Source organism: Capra hircus, assembly GCF_001704415.2.
Source record: "Capra hircus breed San Clemente chromosome X unlocalized genomic scaffold, ASM170441v1, whole genome shotgun sequence".
Classification (NCBI taxonomy): Eukaryota; Metazoa; Chordata; class Mammalia; order Artiodactyla; family Bovidae; genus Capra; species Capra hircus.
In genome coordinates this window covers 8,377,163-8,404,516 of record NW_017189517.1, presented here as the reverse complement: position 1 = coordinate 8,404,516, position 27,354 = coordinate 8,377,163, and the positions used below count along the sequence as shown (strand labels likewise).

Genomic DNA, 27,354 nt, shown 5'->3' with positions numbered 1-27,354 from the left:
TTCTTCTTGATGAAATAAGATATGTCACTTAGCTTTTTGGTTTTGTGTTGCTAAAATCACTAAGACAGGCAATATCCTGAGAGTTGGAGTGCTACACTTTAAATAAGATGATCATAAATGAATCACCCACTAAGGATGGTGATCAACGTGGTGATGGGACTCCAAGTCACAATCAGTAAGAAGTAATGGGAAGAATCAGAAAATTTATCCTGGAGAAGATTCCAATTCTTTCTTGGAGCAGATGAATTTGGATATCTTTTTCCTCTGAACTCCAGGATTATCAATCAGACATCTCTCCTCCTTAACCAAGACACAGCTTCTTTTCTTTAATAGGAAATATTTAAGATTTCTTTTCCTTAATGGGATATGTGTACAAAGAGACCCATATTTGCTATAGATTGGCCTGCCTACCAAAGAAAGGAAGCCCATCCATCTACAGTGCTGAGTCCCCTGGAAGGTCTTCCTTAGAAATGAGCTCACATTGACATTTACCATTTGCTAGAATAATGGTCAACTTGAATGGTAGGGTATGAGTTTTGACATCAATCCCTTCCATGTAATACTCTTGCCCTAATTTTCTTAATGGGAGCATGTGTCATACTAACTAACTTACATGACATTTTCTCATTCTAACTTAAGTATTATTTCCAAACTGTTTAAAAACATTTACTATTGCCAGATTAAAATTAAAAAAAAAAAAACAAAAAAACAATTCTCTCATCAGTGCACCTCAATGGTGACCACAACTCAGGGAAATTCTGGATGCGTTACCAGTAATGACTTCCTGTGTCATCTGCTATTTACCTTCTCAAAAGTATGCCCCACATATTCCATTTAGTTCCCATGCCTGCACAGTAGTTGCAGAAAGCAATCATCTCTTTTATAAAAAACCTACCTTTGCATCTGGTCCTGGTGATGTAGTCTGTTGATCTAAATAAGTTTAATTAAAATTCTTCATTATTGAATTACCTTATCTCAATGCACAAATCTGAAAGACAAATCCCTTTTCCTATTGTTTCTAATAATGTGTGTGTATGTGAGTGTTAGTCACTCAGTCATGTCTGACTCTTTGCTTCTCCACTGACTGTAGCCCGCCAGGCTCCTCTGTCCATGGAATTCTCCAGGCAAGAATACTGGAGTGGGTTGCTATTCCCTTCTCTGGGGATCTTCCCGACCCAGGGATAGAACCTGGGTCTTTTGTACTGCAGGAAGATTCTTTACCATCTGCGCCACCAGGGAAGCCCTACTTAGCCATGTATTTAATAAACTGAAAGATCTCATGTAGTTTGAGATACATTCAAATCTTACATTTGTAAAAAAGATAAAACCCCTGCATTTATTTAACAATAAGACAGTAGAAATGGCCTGATGGGAATGCTGATAGGGACTGATATTTGAAGATTATGCTGCTAATCTTTTATTGTGAAATCTGAAATGTTCTACCCCAGTTTACCAAATGAATGAGCCCTTCAGTTCCACTCTTCTCCCTCCCCTCTTTCTCATCCTAGCCTCTGAAAAACAGAGTTATGATATGCTTTCACCATTTCTAAGAATCTTTCTACATACCTGGCTTTGAAATAAATTTAAGGAACAGGCCAGAGCAAGAGTGTTTAAAGGTAACCACTTTTGCACTTTAAGGAATAGATATCTTTAGTCATGGTAATAGACTGCTTCAAGGCTATCTAGAACAAAGTCTGACAAGCAATTTTCTCCGTTTTTAACATCTTATCCTTTTCTTAGACTATATGAAATTCAAAACAAAGATTTTAAAAATCCATATATTAAGTGGTTTCCTGAAATCAGTAACTAGATCTACTGCTAACAGTAAAATCCTAACCCTGGCACTGTACCATTTCTGCCTATATTTAAATATAAAATTTTAAAAAGCTTAATGTGGCCCTAGGTTCATAGCTGAACTGTTGTCTACATTGTTTATAAATTTCTTGAGAAAAGTTTCATTTTTTACACCATTCATCACAAACTTCTAAGAAAAAGCCAAGCTGGAATTTGTATGTAAGAAGAGTGTACTTGATGGAAAAATAGTACTTAGAGATAGCAAACATGACCTAATTGAACTGAAAGGTAAGATACAGAAACACTTCTGAAACTGTTCTTTGTGTCCTAGAGTTGATTTGAGGAAGTGGTCTCATTAATTTCCTTAGGAGTAAACATGGATAGATATATGTTGAATTGAGTTGTACAAATGGCTTTGCTTCCCACAGTTGCAAAGCAAGTCTGCAAGATAGACATTTGGGTTGAAAATAACAACCCAAATGTCAATGTATGCAAAAATGTTTAGTGAGTCTTTGAATTTTATACCAAAAAATGCTAGCTTCAAATGATTTATTAGTAATATATATACTTTCATTGGAAATTAATTTGTCTTTTTTAATATTTCCATCCAGAACACTCCTTCTTGAATCACACAAACCTGCAGTGATAACACATATGTAGCAATTTCCCTTCATATCAGAGGAAAACTAGAATAATCAAACCATGAGCACAGTGAAAGGCTTACCGAGGTGTATAGGTATCCCTCGCTATTCATTGCCAAATACAGCTTGGTTTGAACTCCTTGAATAGCCACCACTCGAAGACCCACAGGGATGAGGTTAAACAGAGCTGCAGCCAAAAAGAATGTGAAAACAAGGTTACAATATCGAATTCCATAGCTTTTCAATGTTTCCAGCAGGGCTATCTGGTCTTCCAAAAGTAAAGTCTGCTTGGTAAGAATATTCATATATGTATATATGGATAGATAGATATAGATAATAAAGCCTCTTCTACCTTTCAGTACCTTCAATTCATGGTTGTAGTCACATAACGGGGATGTAATTTTCAAACACCCTGGAGAAAATGAAGGCAATTCCATGGTTTGTACAGTGTTGGAGGTGGGGAATCTTGATGCTTCTGAAGCGATCCAGTTCCAGGAATTAGTCTACATATTAAATAACTTTATTGTCAACAAACCAAGGTTTTAAACTGCTCTCTTAGACAACTGCTGAGATTCACAGACACAGATATGATCTACCAGTTGGGGAGAGATTCCTAGAATCTTAGAAAAGACACTAGTCCAACTCCTTCACCTAAATTATCTGTATTATTTCTGACACAGTAAAAAAAAAAAAAAAATCCAGGACTTGAAAAAAAAAAAAGTTATTTTGGAATCTTATGTTCCCAGAGTAGTATTTCTTAAAGAACATTTTTTTAAGATGGGGTTCAGAGGGGTCTTAGCTTTTAGTCTCTGGGAGCAAAGGTTATAGGAATAAAAACAATGAACTTGAGAGTTTTATTTAATTTTTTTTCCTAAATAGTTGTAAGTGGGCAGCTGGCTGGTGCCAAAGAGGACTTCATTTCTCCATTTGAAGGTCTGATTGCGTGAAACTTACATCCCGGCTGTCCTCACAATCACACACCACTCACTGGAGAAAACCAGTGGGTGTCTTCCCCCTACCAGCTGTCTACTCCCTCCTACACCAGGAATAAAAATAAAACAGTACATTTTTAAAACATAGTGCTTGCCACACACATCTTTTGAAAATAGCCTGTGCACCTTTCTCTCAAGAGTCCTAGACCAATGTTGACGATTTTTGCTTTGGTGTGTAAGTTTATGGAGGATGATAAATCGGTCTGCTATCATTTCTGTGAGCAAGAACGTAGTCACCCCGTGGGCAGGAAAATTTTTTCTCAGATTTCTTATCTTGATGTATATATATTCTACTGCAGTAGGTGGAGTTATAGAGATGAGAAATATTAATGAAAACTCAATATTCCTTGGTGAGCCTACAATGTACCTTTCCCTTAAAATCAGGGTGTTAACCACAGAGGAGCTAGGACAGATTGTATGGTGCAAAATGCAAGTGTGCCTACCACATGCTGCTGATGGCACCTCATTCAATACTCATCATATTAAAAGCTGTGCCCTTCTGTTATGTGAGGTGAGGGAAAGGAATTGCACAGATTGCAAGCTAGGATCTCATGCTATATTTGACCATGCAGTGCCCAGGAATGAAGTTTCTGATCTTGTTCAGCATGTCATGTGTATGTTCCATTTCTTTCTGTGATGGCACCTTGCTCACGGCAGGTGCTCAACACACATTTGTGGACTGCTAGCAATCTGTATGGTGAAATCATGATATTATATTTTTGAAATGTAATAGATCACGGTCCCATTACATAAGAGTTCAGGGTTTTAAAATTCTGATATCTAAGAAATCAAATGAAATCAAACAAAAACCTCCTTATGGGTTTGGCTTAAAAGGCATAGCACTAGACAACTAGAACACCAGTGTATGCTGGAGTCCTAGTTTAATCAAACTAATAGAAGATGATAGATGACAGGTAATAAAGGATATTTAGAATTGTTTCTAGAACTTCATTTTTTACAATATTCTGAAACTTCTTAGTTTCCTGAATGCAGGTGGTAGGGTAACAAGCAAAAAAAAAGAGAAAGAAAGAGAGAAATATTTGATTTTCACCACATGCCCCAACTACTGACATGTGTTTTAATGGGCAATAAAATGTTTAATTCTTGAACATCAGATAGCAGTAGAAGGAAGAGAAGCAAAGAATATGTGTAACCCATGCCCAGGATTATCTATCCCTGAATAATGGTATGAAGTATACAGTGGCACATGGATTTTTCACTATGTACCATAGATATCTGTGATGCCCAATTCAAAAATAAAAAATACCATGCTAAAATCAAAAATTGAAGAAAACAACAAAAGTAGAGACTGACTGGTGATACCAGTCTAATTGTTTTTCTTTAGACATTTAATATCATAAACATTTAAGATCACTGAGATGAATTTATGATCAATTAAGATCATAAACAGGTTTGTTTAAAGTCTGTCTAAAGGGACAGTCTTTCTAGATAAAAATGCAAAGGAATTATTACATCAAGGGTGAGCTTGCACAGATTAAGTATTCTTCAATATGCCTCTGTTTCTCTAAATCTGTAGTACTTCTTCATGGACTTAGGATATTACTTTGATTAGGATGAAAATACGCTAAGCATGAGAAGAAAACAATGGATTTTATGTGTGTATCTAAAACACATTCATTAAACATCTGATATCTCTTCTTCCATTTCTGTCAAAATTTTGAGGAAGAAATAAAAGGGCCCCAGTTCTTGTTTCCTGTTGTATCTACATAAAAACAATTAAACTCCTTCTACATTGAAAGATTCGTTATTCTTAGAGATGTGCACAGAGCTGGCACTCAGTGTTTGCTTAATACAAAAAGGAGGCCATCTTTTTTTTAATCAGTTGGGTTAAGATCAACTTCTCAAAGGGTGCAATCTAAAAAGTATATATTAATGTTGATCAGAAAGACTTGACCCATTAAATTGGTAACACTACTGGAGGTTTGAAAGGGAAGTTGCCTATTCTAACATTGCCCTCACTGAATCCAAGGCAGATATAATAAAACTGCTCTCATGAAATGTCTATCATCTTTTCCTTTTCAGGGGGCAATACATAATTTACAATGGCTGATTTGTTCATGGTGAGGTTTTACTGGACTGATATTTACCATTGTAATAAAGCTACCTAAGGTTAGCTTAAATGCATAATACCATATATATGTTTTCAGAAATAGATGTATCTTGGTAAATGTGAATTGATTTGTTTTATCTTGATCTGGCTTATCATGTCAGAATTAAAATATAAAATCAACCAAGGTGAACCAAGTGAGAAAAAAATATCATGAAAAACCCTAAAAATTAAGAAAAATATAAATATAAATAACAAGAATGCATATTAAGGAAACAGTATAGTAACAAAATAAATGATGAATGCCAAGAAAATTGCTTGGATTTAGGGGGAAAAAAAGAATACATCTGCATAGTTAGACTTCCATTTTAATGATGATCATTTTAATGATCACTTTAACCATTAAATATTCTTGTTTCATGATGACTTACACCCTATAATATACCCAAGTGGGAAGAAAAGCTAGCCCGCTGGCCTCTGATCATACTTGGCAGCTGGGGCAGAGTCAAGCCCCACAGACTTGCTGTTTCTTTTGAGACACTTTTCATTTGTGTGCTTCATCTTATGGTAATACTCACCGTTGGCTGACTCACCTCTCATTATTTCATTCTGCCTAAATACAGATTCTGGCTCTTTTAAAGCCCAACAATACTATTAGTATGTAGAAATGCCATACATATCAGTCTGTTATAAGAAAACCAAAGGCAGGAGCTATGCATATGCAGGAACTGAAAAGTAAAACTGACTACCTCAGTCCACAGTTAAGAAATGGAGCTTTATTTACATACACGTGTGTGTGTGTGTGTGTGTATACGTATGTGTCTGTGTAGATATATGTGTGTGTGTATAGTACTCTACAATGACTACATACACTGTGATCTTGAGGTGTGTGCCATATCATTGCTTATACAACAAATGAATCATCTGGGTTTTTTTCCTTTTCAGCAAAGGCATGTGAACACTGGACCCAAAATAAACTTTTTCACTGATTTCTGCACTAATCTGCAGAAAATGTTTAAAGTGAGGGAAAACCTGACTGGCTGGGGGTCATTAGGAGCTGATCATGAACTTCCTTTCAGTAATGCCCAATGAATCCGTTTTGCCGAGGCACTTTGGAGAGAGGAGCAGCTTTGTTGTTGTTCAGTCGTGAAGTTGGGTCCAACTCTTTGCGACCCCATGGACTGCAGTAATTCATGGGAATGTTTTATGATGGACCCACATCTGTTATAGGGGAACAGTAAAACCCTCTAATTAGCCTTGACTCATTTTTTCAAATAGAAGACTATACCTGAAAGAACATCTAGCTTACTCATTATAGAACTGCAACAGTAACAGCATTTTGCAAAACAGTGAAGAACTATGAAATCATTTATGTATGGAACTTTTTCATCCTAGGTACCTACAGAGCTTTCTTTATGGGTAATTAAAGGTGACTTCCTCTTGAGGTCTTGCCTTGGCCATCAATCAGCCCAGGAAGCTTTCTTAAAAGATGTGAAACTCTTAACACTCAACATTGGAATCCTTGTCTATGGCTTTGCTCTCTCTAGCCCTGTACCTCTGAAAATGCTGTAGAGGACTTGTTAGCTTTCAGATGGGCTTTTCTTGGCAATGGCACAATTTCTGGGAGATTAATGAAGTCTGAGGGAAATGCAATATAAATTATGGAAAATTGGGAAGGAATTGTGAGAACTAGGTGATTTAGCCTCATGAAACATTGAATATGTCTATACCAATCTTCTAATTGCAAAAAAAAAAAAACCTACCAATTATTATCATTGAAGAAGGTGTCACTATTAAGGAGTTCATGCATTTATGACTCCAAATAAATAAAACCTATCACAAAAGGTTATATAACATCTTGGAATCACTATCCTTCAGTAATTGGAAATAAAACTAACTTTCTTTTTGATGTGTTTCTCTTTTAGGTTCAACATGATGGTCTCCAATTTGGTCTTGACTTAAACCACGATTAAAAATAAAGTGCTCAAAGAAATCTCTTTACCCACCTGTGGAAGTATCTCAATGTTAAAATCCCAATTAGTCTGAGAATTATCAGTGTGTGTAGGGCAGGGGGAACAGAAGTGAAAGCTTGTAATGATGAATTCTCCTGACATGAAACCACTCTTCTCTCTTGGGATGAGACCAGTGCTTAAGAGTAGAGATAACTGTGCTATTTCAGGATCAGTGTGGGGGTGAGGAAATTTTCTGTGGGAAAAAAGTAATAAAATCCAAAGGACAGCCATAAATCTATCCAGATTACCATGGAGATGACATTTGGATTGTTCTTCAGATGGTGTCAACATTATTTGCTACAGTTTACTATTTTAGATATTTTTATGTTCCCCTTCCTTTAGGCTAACCTGCTGAAATGGGATTATATAGTGCTGACTCTACTTTGGATTCACTTCGGGATTAAGTAGGGTTGTTTACTTAAAAAAAAAAGAAAGAAAGAAAGTGTTAGCAATATGCTGGGATATACTATTACTTATTTTGCAGTCACTTACTGTAAGTGCTGTCCTCATCTTTGGTGCCATCAATAGTTCCATCTGCCTGCAGCTGCAAGTGGTAACCTTGTCGACTGTATAGTTTGGTAACTATACCCTTAAGCTGAGGCTCTGCAAAGAGAAAGATGGTTGGGATCAATTGATAAGTTGTGCACATATGGTTGAAAAGAATTAGAATTCTAATTCCATTTACAAATTTTAGTGGAAAAGGTCAAACGACACTTTTTAAAAAGAGTCCTCTGAAAGAAGGAAAACAAGCAAACAAACTGCAAGTTTCAGAACCAACCCCCAGACTGAAGAAACATTTGACTGCCACTTGGTAACATTGGTAAAGCCCTAAAGCTACTGACAGCAGAGACAGTTTCTGATGGCGTGTCCTTTGGCTTGCAGAGTGGCACCTCATCTCATTGAGCATTCAAAATGGCTTGGCAAGTGGCATATTCTGCCTTTTAACAATGTGCCGCTTCTCATGCGGAAGGAAAAGGAGAAACACTAAGATGAGATTTAGAGTGGTTTTCCAAGCAGGGACCAAAAACACACCAGCAAAAGTTTCCCTCAGAATTACCACAATTGGAATAAAGCATCCCCTCCATTCTAAGAAGGTTAAAAATGCATAAACAACCTGGAACCCCATCAAAGGATTTCTGTTTAGAAAATTGAGCCACCATACAAAAAAGAAGGGGAGAGAGGGAAAATAAACATATTAATTATCCTTAGGGGAAAATGTGTGCAAAAGAGCAGGGGTTTTGTTGGTGGGGAGGCAAGAAAATTAGTTCATACTTATCTTCAAATTTAGTATCAGAAATGTAATTATCCAAAATATGTGTTCTCAAGATAATTTTCAATTACGAATCACCATAGATTAATGAAGCACCTCATTTATCAATAACAGCCATGCTATCCAAAATTTGCTTTTATTGAATACAGACACCTGCACTGAAATGATATTTATGTCATTATTCAGACCACATAATCATGCTTTGCCACCACTTAAACCTGTTTCAAAGCAAGCCTAATTTACAGCTAATTCCTTAAAAACTTCGAGCAAGCAGAAAATGTATGTCTGCATGTTCATTCCAGGATGTGTAGAACACACAAATAGCGAAATAACAGACTGACACGTCAGAAATTCTGTAATATGTATCTAGTACAAGTAAGAAAATTGAGTAAAGGATCCATTTGGTTAAGAAGAGCCAAAGAAGCTGCTTCTTCGCCTGAAGGTCTACCTTGACGCAACCCGACACCTCGAGCTGTGTGAATTTCCCCTGGCGCCGGAACACCGCGCTGCTCTTCTCACTGAATTGGTTCAAAATGACCCACGATCTGGTTAAATTCTCTCTTCAATCCTGCATTTTAGGAGCAAGTAACCAACCAATTTGACTAGTCGAACCAGATCACTAAGCTCTCGGCCACAGGTTCTAGGAATCCACCCCCTCCTCTCCAGCAAATATTTCAAAGCTACACCACAAGTCTGTCCCAGTAAGCTTAAAAGTGACCAAAGAAACAGAATGCCTAGACAGCGGAAGCCCAGGGACCTTGGGGGTAGAAGCTGGGAGAGGAAGGGTCAGCGCTGCGGGGATGAAGGCAAGGGAGGGATTCCCTGGGTTCTCCCTGGGGGTAGGGGTGGGCAAGGGTCTGCGCAGCTCCGCGCTTCCAAAACACGCCATACACACGGCTGCCCAGAGCTCCCGAGCTTGCACACATGTGGCCTATCTGAAGCTGATGGCGCGCCCGCTGGGCAGGGTATGCCCCCCAGCTCTGCGCCTGTCCCACAGCAGTTGCAATGCAGCAAGTCTGTTACTGTTACGAAGGAGGCGAGAAGAGGGATCGCTTCCCACGCACGCACACCAGCTAGGTGGCCACATCCGCACTAGATGGGCCACCGACAAACTCACCTCCGCTTACATCCACGCCCCCCAGCCCCCTCCACACTCGTGAAGTACGGAGAGAGGGGAAAAAAAAAGAGCCAGCCAAGAGCCCCCTTCCAACCTGGTCTCCTCCTGCGCCTCTTCTTGGAGCCGAAGAGTTTGACCCGGGAAAAGACGTTTAACTTGTTTTTGTCGCAGCTGGTCTTGCCTTTGCTGGGGCTGCTGACACACTTGCAGGCGTTTGATTTCTCGCGCTCGCGGGCTTGTCGCTTCTGCCGGATGAGCGAGCTGGCGATAGCCGCCGCCATGGCCACGACGCCCACCACCACCACTTCTTTCGCGGCCCCTCTCCGGGTTCGCCTCCTCCTCCCGCGCCTCCGCCGCTCGCCCGGTCGGTCTCGCGCCTCCGCCGCCTTAGTCTCCGGAGCCGGCGCTTGCCCGGGCTTCTCGGCGCTCGGGCTTCAGCCGAGGAGGGGGCTCAGCATCCCGGCCGAGCTCCTCCGGCGGTGGTCCGGCTCCCGCGCGGGCGGCCGGCTTGCCTGGGTCCGAGCCGACGCCACAGCCCCGGGCCGGGATCGCGGGCGAGACTGGATGGCAGGCGGTGGCGGCAGAGCGGCGCTACTGCGTGCGCTCGGCCCCTGCGCCCGGAGGACACTGTGCGAGTCCAAGTGGCTCGGGTCGGAGTTTGGCGGCACCCCCCGCCCGGTGCCGCGCGGAGGGGGCCGGAGGAGGGAGGCGGGCGGAGGGAGGGAGCGCGGGCGGGAGAGAGAGGCCGGGAGCGCGGGCGGCGGCAGGGAGGGGGGGATGGAGGAACCGTGCGGGGTAGGGGGGGTGGGGTTGGGGGGGCGCGCCCTCGCCCTGGCCCCTCCGAGCCTCCCACTAGTCCTTGCAACTTCTTGGCCCGCCGATCGGGAAAAGTTGGCCCGTGCCAGCTTTCCGACGCGGCTCAAACAGGTAATGGCCTCGCATCTTCGCTGCCGCCGCTGCCGCCGCTGCTGCTCTGGGCGCGGCACCGACTCAGTATAGGAATTCTGTCGCCGCAGGCACCCTCCGGAAGAGCGCGCCGGCCTCCCGCGGCCCCCTCCCCCGGTGGCCCCTCCCTCCCGGAGCCCAGCCCGCTGGCGCCCTGCCGCCGGCCGCCCCCACCCTTCCCATCCCCCCAAGTCCCCGGCGGGCCGCTCCGGCTAACACCTGTCAGGGCTCCGGCACTGCCCCATCTCCTAAACCCTCCTCCCCTCCTCTTCCCCAGAGGAGCCTCGGGCGGAAACAGTGATGGAGGAGACACCGGGATGAGGCAGTTGGGTTGGAGGAGCGGGGACGGGGGTGGGGGTTGCTTGGAGATGGGGGATGGCGGAGTGGGATGTTCCGTTACTGGGTGATTCTGAGTTGGCCCCATGACGCCCCGGCTGGAGCCCAACGAAAGTTCGCCAGCCCCTTGCCCCAGGCTGGGACTCACAACACGCACTCCCCTCCTAACACAGACTCGCTGAGGTTTTTCGCATGGCGACACTTGTAGCCATTCAGGAGCGAGGCTGGGGCTCGCAGACTGGTTCAGCCTCCCCCCGCGGCAGCAGCAGTAGCAGCAGGCACTGCAGAGCTGCGCCCGCACACCACGCTGCCACCCAGTGGTTTTTGCTGACTTTTCATTTCAGGCCAGTTTGTGCCTTCCGAACCCCGTTTTCCCTCTGCGCCCCCTCACCGTTCAGCTCGGCTTTGGGATCCACGCAAAGAAGTCGTGTACAGAAGCAGTATCTGGGAAATGCAGAGCTGAGCCTTTCTTTAAGCTCTGGCGTGTCTCCAATATCCTAACTTCTTTTATTTTTATTTCCCCTGCTCCTCAAGCTCAGGCAGCCTGCCTCCCTCCAATTCAGGAATCAAATGTGGCTTGCTTGCCTCACTCAGTTCACAAGTTCTGCCCCATCTCTTACTTGATTTCTATGCCAGAAAGGAAGCCCCTCAACAGTACGTTCAGGAATCAAATGTGGCTTGCTTGCCTCACTCAGTTCACAAGTTCTGCCCCATCTCTTACTTGATTTCTATGCCAGAAAGGAAGCCCCTCAACAGTAGGTCGGCTCTGACATGGAGCTATCACTACTGTTCTGTCGACTAGACCTCCAGCTCTTTTCAGAACTGCTGTAGATGCAAAACCAAATGCCCAGGCTCTGGTCCTTTCCTGAGCTCTTGGCCCTGAGCCTCAACTAAGAAACTGAAATCTTTCAGGCTTCTTACTTTTAGCCCGTCAGAGTTACAGCTCTTGAACCTTCTGTAAATTACACTGCTCCACCGGGTAAGCTGCTGCCACCTCCCTTCCACCTTTCCCCCATCTTGAAATGTCTCTTGCCCTATGGGAAACACAATTGTGTCTGCTGAAGTGCATTGGCCTGAAGGTTGCAGTGACTGAAATGGATAGACACGGGACAATGATGCCGAACAGTCGGAAATTTCTTGCAGGTTAGTCTACTGCTCTTTTGTGCTTTGTGTTTTCCCAAGAGAAAAGGGAGGACAAGGCAGAAAAGTTTTAGCATTTCACGTCCACTTAAGTATCTTTAGACTTTAATTCATGGGGAAAAAAACCCTGGGCTGCTCCCTCAGGACTCTGAATGCCTTAAAAGTTGGGACTGGGTTTTGGTCACCACTATACTCCCATCCCCTGGCACGTTTTCTGTCACATAGTTTAAGCTCAGGAAAAGTTTATTAAAAATAATTGACAAGTGACTGATTGATACTGATTCTGAAGGGTACAAAGATGTTTCCTGGCTCAGAAGGTATTTGATTTAAATTCCAACTACAGTGAAGGGAAATAATCTCCCCAAAAGAGGGGTTGAAAGCAGCTCTGACCAGGACCAAATATTTGGGTTGTGGAATGACAGTTAGGAGGTTCCTACTCATTGTGCATGCTTTTACCTTCTACTGTGTACTGCCTTCAAGAATCCACCCCCCACCCCCCCCACCACAAACCCACCTTTTTTTCCTCTTGTTTCTTTCCTGGGACCTTGCACCAAAGCAGGCATGACAAAGCTAAAGAAAAACAGAGTCCTGATTCAGACAAGGGACAGAACTTGGGAAGAGTAAGGGAATGGTACTGAGAAAATAATGAAGGCTTTCCCAGGCTCTTCCCACTGCTTCTCCAGCAGGTCAGCACTCACTGTTTGCTTGTCTGAACGTCACTCACAAGGTATTTTTAGGTGGGATTTGAGGTAAACAGATGTAGAGAAGACTTCAGAGATATATAATGAAGAGAAGCGGCGCACCATTACAGAGACTGAAACACAAACATGTAAATACATCAACTCTTTTCCTGACTCCTACCCACCACCCCAGGCTTGTTTTAAACATTAATTAGAGAATTAAACTCTATGCTATGAACACATGAAACCACTGGGTCAAAGCTGACAACCGGATAATTCTCTGGGTGTATATATATATATATATATATATATATATATAAAGATATATATATATATCTTTCTTGCTCTAACCTCTCTTGAAAAATGAGAGGTATAAGGGGAACCAATCCTTTCAACTCCATGGACAGGAAAACAAATGACATGTGATAGGTAAGACCAGACATAAGGGTCTCTAACTCTTTGTGATCTGTCTACAGACCACATGCATGCTCTCACTTCCAATAAGAGAATCTGAGGGCTGTCACTGGAGAGGGATCATGGCAAGGGAGGAGGGTGTTGGGGGAAGTGGGGTCGGGGAGGGACTGAAGGAAACCCGTTTTCACTTTGAGTCCAAATTGTGTTGTACAATCACTTTAACCATTAATGGAGCAGAGCTTTTCATCCTTTCCTAACTCTCCTGTGTCTTTCTCAGGTGCTCTCAGAGAAGTGTGTGAATACAACAATGAAACCCTCAGAGGAGACCTGTGCTAAAAACTCATTCATCTTGAGAAGGCAATAATGAAAGAAAGACTTGCAGGTCCCCCTAGAGAAGCATATTTTGCCTTTCCTTTCTGTCTCACTGACATCCCAGACCAGCAGCGTGGCATTTCAGTGGAAGGATGAATCAAGGACTTTCCTTTAATGTATATGCATGCTCAGTTGCTCAGTTGTGTCCGACTCTCTGTGACCCTATGGACTGTAGCCTGCCAGGCTCCTCTGTCTGTGGGGTTCTCCAGGCAAGAATACTGGAGTGGGGTGCCATTTCCTCTTTCAGGGGATCTTCCCAACCCAGGGATCAAATCCATATCTCTTGAATCTCCTGCATTAGTAGGCGGATTCTTTACCACTGAGCCACCTGGGAAGCCCTTTCCTTTGACACTTATTTCCAATGTGCCCTTTTCTCCTGTCTTGCTCTGTTCCTACCAGTTCACCCTGCACCCTTGTTGGGGAACTTCCTAGATCTCCTACAGATCCAGAGTTTCAATTCTTCCTGCTTAACTCCAAGGCTCACAACTCCTCTATGCTAGGTGGCCCTACTCACCGCAACTCCTCCCAGACCTTTGATACTCACTGCACTTTCCACCAGGCTCTCTCCTTCATCTGATTCAGGAAGAAAGAATTCTTGGCTCCTTTCTCCAAGTCAACTCACAAAGAGTTCTAGCCTGAGTGACAGGAGGCACAGGTCTGAATCTCTACCACTGTGTGATCTTTATCATGTCAATTCCCCTCTTGGGGCTTCAGTTTTCCCATCTTTAAAGTCATCCTTGAAACATGATAGATGGCTTTCCAGTTGTATCCTGCAGAACCCAAAGAGTAGAAGGATGTAAGCTCCCTCACCTGTGTTTCAATTGTAACACTTCCGCTTTCCTCACTTTTATATACTGGAACTCATACATATGATTTCTTACAAAAAAAATAAATAAAAAAGATGACACTGCTGAAAATAAAACATTTGAAAACCTTGGGATGAGATGTTCTAGAAAGTCTTCTTGACTCTGGGAGCCTATGATTTTTGCACCTGTGCCTCTATTCCTCCTGCCTTTTCATCATGCTCTCTTCATATCTGCCCTCTGCCCTTTCTCTCCCCATCGCATTAGAATATAAACTCTACATGGGAATCCCAAAGAAAAATCTGAAAGTCTCTTTGGCTCCATTCCTCCTGGGTTCACTTGAGAAGCAGGCTGTAGTATTGTTTTCAGGGAGAGGTATGGGAGCTATTGGAACAGAGAAGGCTGAGCATGGTCTGCCAGTCTCTTTTGGCAGGACTCAGAGGAGCTGGAAAGAAGCTGAGGGGACCTGCTCTCAAGAGGCATCTCCAGGAGAGAGACAGAAACCCAAACAGATGTGACTGTGATGAGTAAAAACGAGAGAATTGAGACAGCCTAATCAGGAGCAGCCTCAGTACTTTGAGCAGGAAGGAATTGGCTGTCTTTCTGAAACTCAGAAAAGATTTCAAACACCCTTCTTCTGTGAAGATAAACATAATCAGAGCCTCTTGCTGGTTGGCTCTGCACCTTCACTAACAGTCCATCAAAACATCTGAGTGACAAGTTACCAGGTCAAGGACTGATGATGAACTCAAAGGAAGCGCGCTGGGAGTGGGAGGTGGATTCAAGTGAACCAGGGCCAGGCAACACTGGTATCCTGCCAGTAACTGACTAGAGCAGCAGAGGGGATATTGAAGAGACTGAGTAGCAAGTACCACTTTTTGTGGTCTATTTAATTATATCCAAAAGCCCAGAGAAACGGCAGGATAAAAATACAAATGAGGAGATTAGAGAAAAATCATTAGCAAAAGCTCTTGCCACATAATTCCAAGCAGAAAGAAAAATATGATTTAAGGGAATCTTGTCAATATCACACTGGAATTCTAGAGACAGAAAGAGTGACTACCGTATTCTGTAACATAACCTGACACATTTACTAGCTGCCATAGAGTCTCTCCTAGTCATATCATTTGGGGGAATTCTGTTTTGGAAATAAAAGGTCTACAGAATCAATCTTTTGGCAGCTGATTGGCTCTCCTGATACCCATTCAGATGAAAAGCCAGGGAACCCTAGGCTTGTGCTGCTCTAGACTAGTTGGGTTGGTCTTCATTGTGTCCTATTTCTGAGATCATTCTCTAAATATTTAAGCTGTAAAATGTACTGAACCTACCTCTGGTTTATATTTAAATAAAAAAAATTAGATAAATAAAATCAGTGGGGAACACACTAATTGATTCTGATTCTTATGAAGAAAAATCCTATAACCCATATAAAAATTTCAATGTTTCATAATTTATGAACTTTAAAACCATAGAGAATCCTGCTGGAATTAATCATACCTATGAATTCCACTCTTTTCCATTTAATTAACCATAGCAGCAGCAACATCAAGGGTTCAAGGCCTCTGAATATCTGCCTCAGTTCAGGTCAGTCGCTCAGTCGTGTCTGACTCTTTGCGACCCCATGAATAGCAACAGGCCAGGCCTTCCTGTCCATCACCAACTCCCGGAGTTCACTCAAACTCATGTCCATCGAGTCGATGATGCCATCCAGCCATCTCATCCTGGGTCGTCCCCTTCTCCTCCTACCTCCAATCCCTCCCAGCATCAGAGTCTTTTCCAATGAGTTAACCCTTCACATGAAGTGGCCAAAGTATTGGAGTTTCAGCTTTAGCATCAGTCCTTCCAATAAACACCCAGGGCTGATCTCCTTCAGAATGGACTGGTTGGATCTCCTTGCAGTCCAAGGGACTCTCAAGAGTCTTCGCCAACACCACAGTTCAAAAGCATCAATTCTTCAGCACTCAGCTTTCTTCACAATCCAACTTTCACATCCATATATGACCACTGGAAAAACCATAGCCTTGACTAGAGGGATCTTTGTTGGCAAAGTAATGTCTCTGCTTTTCAATATGCTCTCTAGGTTGGTCATAACTTTCCTTCCAAGGAGTAAGCGTCTTTTAATTTCATGGCTGCAGTCACCATTTGCAGTGATTTTGGAGCCTCCCAAAATAAAATCTGACACTGTTTCCACTGTTTCCCCATCTATTTCCCATGAAGTGATGGGACCAGATGCCATGATCTTCGTTTTCTGAATGTTGAGCTTTAAGCCAACTTTTTCACTCTCCTCTTTCACTTTCATCAAGAGGCTTTTTAGTTCCTCTGCACTTTCTGCCATAAGGGTGGTGTCATCTGCATATCTGAGCTTATTGATATTTCTCCTGGAAATCTTGATTCCAGCTTGTGTTTCTTCCAGTCCAGCGTTTCTCATGATGTATTCTGCATATTAGTTAAATTAGCAGGGTGACAATATACAGCCTTGATATACTCCTTTTCCTATTTGGAACTAGTCTGTTGTTCCATGTCCAGTTCTAACTGTTGCTTCCTGACCTGCATACAGGTTTCTCCAGAGGCACGTCAGGTCATCTGCAATTCCCATCTCTTTCAGAATTTTCCACAGTTTATTGTAATCCACACAGTCAAAGGCTTTGGCATAGTCAATAAAGCAGAAATAGATGTTTTTCTGGAACTCTCTTGCTTTTTCCATGATGCAGTGGATGTTGGCAATTTGATCTCTGGTTCCTCTGCCTTTTCTAAAACCAGCTTGAACATCTGGAAGTCCACGGTGCATGTATTGCTGAAGACTGGCTTGGAGAATTTTGAGCATTACTTTACTAGTGTGTGAGATGAGTGCAATTGTGCGGTAGTTTGAGTATTCTTTGGCATTGCCTTTCTTTGGGATTGGAATGAAAACTGACCTTTTTCCTGTGGCCACTGCTGAGTTTTCCAAATTTGCTGGCATATTGAGTGTGGCACTTTCACAGCATCATCTTTCAGGATTTGAAATAGCTCAACTGGAATTTCATCACCTCCACTAGCTTTGTTCATAGTGATGCTTTCTAAGGCCCACTTGACTTCACATTCCAGGATGTCTGGCTCTAGGTGAGTGATCACACCATCGTGATTATCTTGGTCATGAAGATCTTTTTGTACAGTTCTTCTTTATATTCTTGCCACCTCTTCTTAATATCGTCTGCTTCTGTTAGGTCCATACCATTTCTGTCCTTTATCGAATATCTGCTTAGTCATTTTAATTAAGAAAACCTGCAGAAAAATACCAGATGACTGAGATGGACCTTTCTTCCTTGAGGATTAGGAGAGAGGAAGGATCACAAGAAAATGAGCTTAAGCTTCAATATGTGGGGATTGAAGTTTTGTACAAGGAAAACACTCTTTTCAGCAGGGGTATCCAATACCGTAGTTGAAAATTGGCAGATTTTTTGATAGAAGATTTTATTACTCCAATGGAAACCTTTTTTCTACCTTAGTGGATATGTGGGCTCAAGGCTCTCATTCTGCGATTCAAAACTATGCTCTATTCACATGCAGAGAAGTCAATGGCACCCCACTCCAGTACTCTTGCCTGGAAAATCCCATGGACGGAAGAGCCTGGTGGGCTGCAGTCCATGGGGTCGCTAAGAGTCGGACACAACTAAGCGACTTCACTTTCACTTTTCACTTTCATGCATTGGAGAAGAAAATGGCAACCCACTCCAGTGTTCTCGCCTGGAGAATCCCAGGGACGGGGGAGCCTCATGGGCTGCCATCTATGGGGTCGCACAGAGTCGGACATGACTGAAGCGACTTAGCAGCAGCAGCAGCAGCTATTCACATATCTTCCCAGTTGGCACAGTGGTAAAGAGTACACCTGCCAAGCAGTAGATGCAGGTTCCTTCTCTGAGTCAAGAAGATCCCCTGGAGAAGGAAATGGCAACCCATTCCAGTATTCCTGCCTAGGAAATCCCATGGACAGGGAAGCCTGGTGGGCTACAGTCAATGAGATCGCAAGGAGTAGGATATGACTTAGTGACTGAACATGAACGCACACATTATTCACATACTCATGACCTGCAACCAAGAGTCATGAGGAAAAGGGTAGCAACACCATTACTGAGAAAGCGTATGGTCCTGTCTGATGGAGCTTGGAGACTCCTAGTAGCTTTGCCTTTGGAAGACCATATTGGGTGAACTTGGAGCACTCGGGTCAAGGCAGTCACATCCATTTTCTAAAGTTTCTCTCATGCAACGTGTGGTTAATGCTTGGTAGATACAATACATCTATTCTCAACCAAATGGTTTGCCCCAGTGGTGATACAGTGTCCCGAGCCAGCAACAACACCAGCTTCTCTGAAATCAATTTAGTTTTGTTCAATCATATTTGAAGGAATAGTTGCTACTTTATGAACTGACTGGTGACTAACAAATATAAATGAGATGTTTCTATGATGAAACACGTAGGGCAGACAAGAAATGTGCAAAACTCAGAGGCAAAATATCTGTAGCATGGGGTTCATTTCTTGCCCAGTGAACTAAGTAATCTAAATGAAAAGCTAGGGGAAAAAATAATGGGAGGATTTGAGCCAGAAGCCGACAATCAGTCATTTTTCTGGAGCTAAGATGTTTCAGGAAATAGGATTTCTGGAGCAAAGTGATCTAAACTCCAGATGCAAGGAAGGGAATACAGTGTTTGCAAATGATCTAACCTTCCCTGTTACCTAGCCTGGGGCGAGGCTGGGGTGGGAGGGTGGGGCAGGATTCACAAACATCATAAAGAACTCTAGTCTAGTTAAAGCTATGATTTTGTCTAGTCTAGTCAAAGCTATGGTTTTTCCAGTAGTCATGTATGGATGTGAGAGTTGGACTATAAAGAAAGCTGAGCTCTGAAGAATTGATGTTTTTGAACTGTGTTGTTGGGGAAGACTCTTGAGAATCCCTTGGACTGCAGGGAGATCAAACCAGTCAATCCTAAAGGAAATCAGTTCTGAATATTCATTGGAAGGACTGATGCTGAAGCTGAAACTCCAATACTTTGGCCACCAGATGCGAAGAACTGACTCATTGGAAAAGACCCTGATGCTGGGAAAGATTGAAAGCAGGAGAAGTGGGTGACAGAGGATGAGATGTTTGGATGGCATCACTGACTCGATGGACATGAGTTGGAGTAAGCTCTGGGAGTTGGTGATGGACAGCGAAGCCTGGTGTGCTGCAGTCCATGGGGTCACAAAGAGTCAGACATGACTGAGGGACTGAACTGAACTGATAAGGAACTCTGGATGGATTTCCTATTTGCCAATGATATTGTTTCCATCAACTTCCTATCAAGAGTTGCCATCTTTTACAGGAGCAGAGAGGTAATGAGAAACTACTTCAGTGCTCTCTCATGATTAAGTCTTAACACATCTCTTTACAGACAGTAGCCAGAACGTGGGCAGGAGAACCGACTGAATTTGGGGTAGATGGTATCCATCAGATTCTAAGAAGGAGACAAAAGCCAGGTCAGTGATCCACTTGAGAACCATTCAGATGCCTTAGAGGATTTTTAAACCCTCCACACTGCTTTAGTTGTTCATTCATTTTTTGGTTTTGGGTTGTTTCCCCCCCCCCCAAATTGGGGTTTCAAATGGTGATAACAATAAATACTATTGTTATAATTGGATAAACAACTTGTTAAGTGGATGACAAACAGATGCGCAAAAAGTGGAAACAGTGTCAGATTTCATTTTCTTGGACTCCAAAATCACTGCAGATGGTGACTGTAGCCACAAAATTAAAAGACACTTGCTCCTTAGAAGAAAAGCTATGACAAATCTAGACAGTGTATTAAAAAGCAGAGACATCACTTTTCTTACAAAGGTCCATATAGTCAAAACTATGGGTTTTTTTTCAGTAATCATGTATGGATGGGAGAGCTGGACCATAAAGAAGGCCAAGTGCTGAAGAATTGATGCTTTCGAAGTATGGTGCCACAGAAGACTCTTGAGAGTCCCTTGGACAATAGGGAAATGAAACCAGTCAATCCTAAAGGAAATCAACCTTGAATTAGAAGGGCTCATGCTGAAGCTGAAGCTTCAATACTGTGGCCACCTGATGCGAAGAGCTGACTCACTGGGAAAGACCCTGATGCTGAGACAGATTGAAGGCAAGAGGAGAATGGGACGACAATGGATGAGATGGTTGGATGGCATCACTGACTCAATGGACATGAGACTGAGCAAACTCAGGGAGATAGTGAAGGACAGGAAAGCCTGGCATGCTGCAGTTCATGTGGTCTCAGGGAGTCGAACACAACTGAGCAACTGAACAACAACAAGTGATGTGACATCAGTATTTTTCTTAATCCCTACAAGAGCTTGTCAAGTGTTATCAAAACTGCCACTTACAGATGAGAAAGGGAAGTCTAGTGAGACTTGCATCTATGGTTTCCTGGCCTTTACATAGCTGGCAGAGCTCATATTTAAACTAAGGATTTTCAGACAATACAATGTTACGTTTACAAGGCCAGACCTTTTCTTCTTGGCATTGGGTTTGAAATTTAGGTTGCTGAACAGTGGTGCTTGATATGACTATCTTTTGCCTTGGGTAACAGGAAAAGATGAAATATGGCATGATTTTCAACTCGCATGTTTTTTCTTTTTTTAAACAAAAGTGAATTATGAAACAAACAAGAATAGATATGACCTATGCATAGTTATTAGCATAGTTCATACACTTTGAATAATGGCTTCTTAGAGTGATATTTAAAGAAAACTTCACTACCTTTCTCACTAAAATTCAATGATTAGGACTTCCCTGGTGGTCCAGAGGTTAAAGAATCCACCTGCAAATGCAGGGGACACAGGTTTGATCCCTGGTCTCGCTCATGAGCCCACAAGCTACAACTACTGAGCATGTGCTCTGCAACAAGAGAAGCCACCACAACTAGGAGCCCATGCACCACAGTGACAAAGTAGCCCCCTCTCTCCACAACTAGAGAAAGCCCACGCACAGCAACAAAGATCCAGCTCAGCCAAAAATAAATAAATTCAATGATTATAAATCACTGCTTGATGTTATTCTGCGTTTCTCAGCCTGGGGAGTACTTTGAGCACAGGACCTGGTCTGACTCACATCATCTGAGGTTTGGAATGCTATGATACATAACATTTCCTGGACTTGATCTTCACCCCTTCGTAGCAGAGATGAGAAGTTAAAGTGACTCCCAATTCGCTCAGTTCTTTTTTTACAGGGAAAACTGGAACTGGCTTTGCACACTGTAAGCTTTTTTGTGCCATCTGCTTTCAGCTACAGGAAGCTTGAGTTCAGCCAAAAGAGAGAAAAATATTACACACAATGTATTCACTTCCATGCTCTGACGCCCATGACTATTCTTTTGCAATCAGGGGTTCCTCTAGATCCATTCTAACTAATTTGCTCTAACGTTTCCCTTCTGACAAACAATCAAGAGATTGAAATTATTTACTAATTTCTCCTGTAACCACTGAAGACCTCAAGTAACTTTAGAACCTGATTTCATAACAGGGGCCTTGATGCTCAATTAACAATTTCATTTTAGAGAAGCAATCTGAGGTAAGTGAAATGAATTTGTCCTGGACCAAATTGTTCATTCCTTGATTTAAAATTTACTGAGAACCATTTGCCATGTACCGAGCTACACCCTGAAGGGATACAAAAGTACCTGAAAGATGCAAAGGTAAAAACAGCTACATCCCTGGGTCAGGAAGATCCCCTGGAAGAGGAAATGGCAACCTACTCCAGTATTCTTGTCTGGGAAATCCCATGGACAGAGAAGCCTGGTAGGCTACAGTTCATGGGGTTGCAAAAGAGTCAGACATGACTTAGCCACTAAAAGACAACAACAATTTACTGAGCATCAACTATATCAAACCAGTCCATCCTAAAGGAAATCAATCCTGAATATTCATTGGAAGGACATGATGAAGCTGAAGCTCCAATACTTTGGCCACCTGATGCGAAGAGCTGACTCATTAGAGAAGACCCTGATGCTGGGAAAGATTGAAGGCACGAGAAGGGGATGACAGAGGATGAGATAGTTGGAAGGCATCACCGACTAGATAGGCATGAGTTTGAGCAAACTCCAGGAGATAGCAAAGGACAGGGAAGCCTGGCATACTGCAGTCCATGGGGTCACAAAAAGTTGGACACGACTGAGCAACTGAACTGAACTGAACTATATCCCTGGCATTATCTAAGTACCTTGTCCTTATTTACTCATTTAAAACTTACAGCAACCTTCTGAGCTTATCCTCATTCTACAGATGAAAAAACCGAGGAAAAGAGAGGTTACTGAGTTCATTCAGGTAGGAAGTAATGGATTCAAATCCATGCATTCTGAATGACTTATACCCCATGATCTTAAAAGGGCTGTATTGTCTCTTCAGAGACTGTCCTTGGCCTCAAGCGGAGGAGAAAGAGAAATAAAGAGACTAAAACCAAATGTGATTAAGCACAGTAAGAGTGGGATCAAATGTTCAAAGTGTTGGGAGCACACAAAAGAAGGCACAGCTAACTCTGGGCAGGAGAGGTCAGCTTCAGGGAAAAAAAAAAAAAAACATTTTGGAGGATGAATTCTGAAGGATGAGAAAGAGCTAGGGAGTTGGGGAACGAAACTGGGTAAAGCCAGATTTCAAACCTGGGTTTAACTGACTCTTGGTGCTGAATTATTGCCAGGATACATTACTTACCCTGAGGTGAGAGGATTTACACAATCTTGAATTTTTAAAAAATTTTATTTATTTTAATTGGAAGCTAATTACTTTACAATATTGTAGTGGTTTTTGCCACACATTGACATGAATCAGCCATGGGTGTACATGTGTTCCCCATCCTGAACCCCCCTCCCACCTCCCTCCCATCCCATCCCTCAAGGTCATCCCAGTGCACCAGCCCTCAGCACCCTGTCTCATGCATTGAACCTGGACTGGCGATCTGTTTCACATATAATAATATACATGTTTCAATGTTATTCTCTCAAATCATCCCACCCTCACCTTCTCCCACATAGACTAAAAGTCTGTTCTTTACATCTGTGTCTCTTTTGCTGTCTCGCATACAGGGTCATTGTTACCGTATTTCTAAATTCCATATATATGTGTTAGTATACTGTTTTGGTGTTTTTCTTTCTGGCTTACTTCACTCTGTATAATAGGCTTCAGTTTCATCCACCTCATTAGAACTGATTCAAATGCATTCTTTTTAATGGCTGAGTAATACTCCATTGTGTATATGTACCACAGCTTTCTCATCCATTCGTCTGCTGATGGACATCTAGGTTGCTTCCATGTCTTGGCTATTATAAACAGTGCTGCAATGAACACTGGGGTACACGTGTCTCTTTCAATTCTGGTTTCCTTGGTGTGTATGCCCAGCAGTGGGATTTCTGGGTCATCAGGCAGTTCTATTTCCAGTTTTTTAAGGAATCTCCACACTGTTCTCCATAGTGGCTGTACTAGTTTGCATTCCTACCAACAGTGTAAGAGGTTTTCCTTTTCTCCACACCCTCGCCAGCATTTATTGCTAGTAGACTTTTGGATTGCAGCCATTCTGACTGGCGTGAAATGGTACCTCATTGTGGTTTTGATTTGCATTTCTCTGATAATGAGTGATGTTGAGCATTTTTTCATGTGTTTGTTAGCCATCTGTATGTCTTCTTTGGAGAAATGTCTATTTAGTTCTTTGGCCCACTTTTTGATTGGGTCGTTTATTTTTCTGGGATTGAGCTGCAGGAGTTGCTTGTATATTTTGGAGATTAATTCTTTGTCAGTTGCTTCATTTGCTATTATTTTCTCCCATTCTGAAGGCTGTCTTTTCACCTTTCTTATAGTTTCCTTTGTTGTGCAAAAGCTTTTAAGTTTAATTAGGTCCCATTTGTTTGTTTTCGCTTTTATTTCCATTACTCTGGGAGGTGGGTCATAGAGGATCTTGCTATGATTTATGTCAGGGAGTGTTTTGCCTATGTTTTCCTCTAGGATTTTTATTGTTTCTGGTCTTATTATTTAAATCTTTAATCCATTTTGAGTTAATTGTTGTGTATGGTGTTAGAAAGTGTTTTGGTTTCATTCTTTTACAAGTGGTTAACCAGTTTTCCCAGCACCACTTGTTAAAGAGCACAATCTTGAATTTTTATACCCCTACACTTTGAATCCCTTGGCAACAAGTCAATCCCTTATTGTAAGCATTCTTCAGGTGTGTACTTTTCTGTGAAATATTGATTATAGGTATGGTTATTAGGCATTCTGGGGATCGGGAAAAATAAAATTTGTTACGTGGAGGTTCTGATAGATGTTTGTGAGTTGTTTATTTCTTGCTTGTAAGCAACTGTCTTCCCTTTCCCACTGATTGTGTTCCACACAGTGTTGTCAACGGTGATGTTCAAGTGTACAGTAGCTTATCGATTTACAACTTCCATCAGCAGAGGGCTTAGTAGAAGTAATCCCCTTGGGAAGATGCCAATCAAAATGAAAATTAAATTGGCATGTATACCACAGTGAGTCACACATTCTCCTCCTGCAATAACGGGTTAGCTTAATGACCAGAGATTTGCGTATGGGCAGTTATTAAATAATTTTATGATGATGATGATAAAACTGTAAGCTAATGAATTAAAGATTATAGGGAAATGACTGTCCCAGCCAGATAATCCTAGTGATTCTTCTTGTAGATGTCAATATTCCTATTGGAGAGGGACAACTATTATTTGGTTTCTGTTTGAATATATTGTAAACATATTAGAAAAAAATCTTCCTACTTAGTCATTCCTCTTCCTGCTGCTAAAATGCCAGTGCCTACTTTCTCTATCATAATCTTGGTATACTTTGGTCTGAAAAAAATCTACTTAGAATTGTCAAGGGAAACAACAGTGCCCCATTTCACTGTAAGAACCAAAACAACATACTGTATGTATGTTTGTGTGTGTGTGTGTGTGTGTGTGTGTGTGTGTGTGTGTGTGTGTGTGTGTACACTCCAGACAGGCTGCAGACAATGCAGTAAAGCCAACATCGCAGCCCACATGCCCGCCGTCCTTTAGAGGTTCCACAAGAGCCAGCTCTTACAGATAAGACTTTAGGATCCAGGTTGTCCTAATTTTATTCCTTCATTAATATTGTCCTTTCCCATATCACATCCCTGGGTCACCGCTTTCCAATAAGACAGCTCCTCTCATCAGTGCTGGATTAACGATTACTAGCAATGTTCTCATGACCCCCACTCCCCGGCAAGTGGCTCATTCTAATAAAGATTTTATGCAGGCAATATTATACTCTCAAGACAAAAGAGCACCTCTAGTGGTGACATTTTAAATGACAGAACAGGCTGCCTGAATGGCTTCAAGAGAACTAAGACCTTTGGAGAATCCCTCAATTTAAAAGTCCCCAATGCATGAGGTCATGATTAAAGTCACATTTCAATGATGCTTCAGTGTTTTCTGAATTTATAAAATCTTCTGTGATGTTACCATATAAAGTGATAAAACTCTTATATGCCCTGAAAGGCAGCATCTAAAGCAGTAGTTCCTAAACACTGATTTGTGATCTCACACTCCACGATGAAAACTTCATCTACTTGAGATGAATGAGGAAAAACATGAAAATGTAAGGAATTCTTCATAATGCTGATGTATTCACTTTAAAACTGTCCATTCAGTCCTTCTCACCATTTTTTCTTTTGCTTTTCAAAAGTTGTAGGAAAGATGATGTTAAATAAATCTTTTACAGTTGAAAAATAATGATGTAGCAAATATACATCAGTAGCAAATCAACACACACACACACACACAGTCATACATACATACATCCTGGTTGACAGAATCCAATCTAAATTAGTAAATATAAATTCAAAATAAATAAATTAGTAAAAAATCAGTATAAAATAAAATAAAAGTCCCCTGTGATTGGTGGCTCAGATGGTAAAGAATCTGCTTGCAATGCAAGAGACCCGGATTTGATCCCTGGGTCAGGAAAAGCCCCTGGAGAGGGGAATGGCAACCCACCACAGTATTCTTGCCTGGAGAACTCCATGGACAGAGGAGCCTGGTGGGCTATGCTCCATGGGGTCGCAACAAGTTGGACCCAACTGAGTGACTAAACACTTTCACTTTTTACTGTGATTTTAAGTTTGGGACTAGCTAATGCAAACTATTACATATGAAATGAATAAACAAGGTCTTACTACATAGCACAGGGTACTATATTCAATATCTTGTGATAAACCATAATGGGAAAGAATATGAAAATGAACACACACACACACATATATATGCATAACTGAATCACTTTGGTGTACAGCAGAAACTAACACATCATAAATCAACTATACTTCAAAGTCCCCTGCCATTTTATTCTACTAGCTCTATGAATATGTGTGCATGTGAGTGTACACAGAAGCTCGCTGTGTTGCTTTTGCTATTCACGTTGCATAAATTTCCATGTCACACAAGCTCATTCAGCTCTCCTTTAAGTTTTTTACCCTTCATGGCCAGGATTCATGAAGAAATATGGTGTTTACCAACACAGTTACCTTCTTCATGTTCACCATTCACTCTAATTTTATCATATAAAATTGTGTGTGTGTGTGTGTGTATGTGTGTGTGTATTCTTAGCAATTCTTCTCTATAGATTTCATTACCCCTTTTAGAGGACAACTAGTATTTGGTTGGTATTTGAATATGTTTAAAATATTCCTATTCATTGTGTTCCTCTTCTTATGCCCCTTCAATTGTTCAATTGTTTTGGTTCAATTCAAATTGTTCAGTTCAATTG

At 41.9% G+C, this 27,354-nt stretch overlaps 1 protein-coding gene across 2 annotated transcripts in view; it reads right to left on the bottom strand.

Moving 5' to 3' along the window:
• Positions 1 to 27,354, bottom strand: part of FGF13 (fibroblast growth factor 13) — a 467,971-nt gene that overhangs the window by 60,926 nt on the left and 379,691 nt on the right. The window contains exons 1-3 of one of the 2 annotated variants that reach the window (XM_013976300.2): positions 9,989 to 10,924; positions 8,000 to 8,110; positions 2,519 to 2,622 (exon numbers count right to left, since the gene is read on the bottom strand). In XM_013976300.2, the coding sequence (XP_013831754.1) occupies positions 2,519 to 2,622; positions 8,000 to 8,110; positions 9,989 to 10,175 (402 nt within the window). In that variant the 5' untranslated portion in view covers positions 10,176 to 10,924. Of the gene's footprint in view, positions 1 to 2,518; positions 2,623 to 7,999; positions 8,111 to 9,988; positions 10,925 to 27,354 lie in introns of those variants that run through there. The other variant, XM_018044288.1, reaches the window with a different exon arrangement.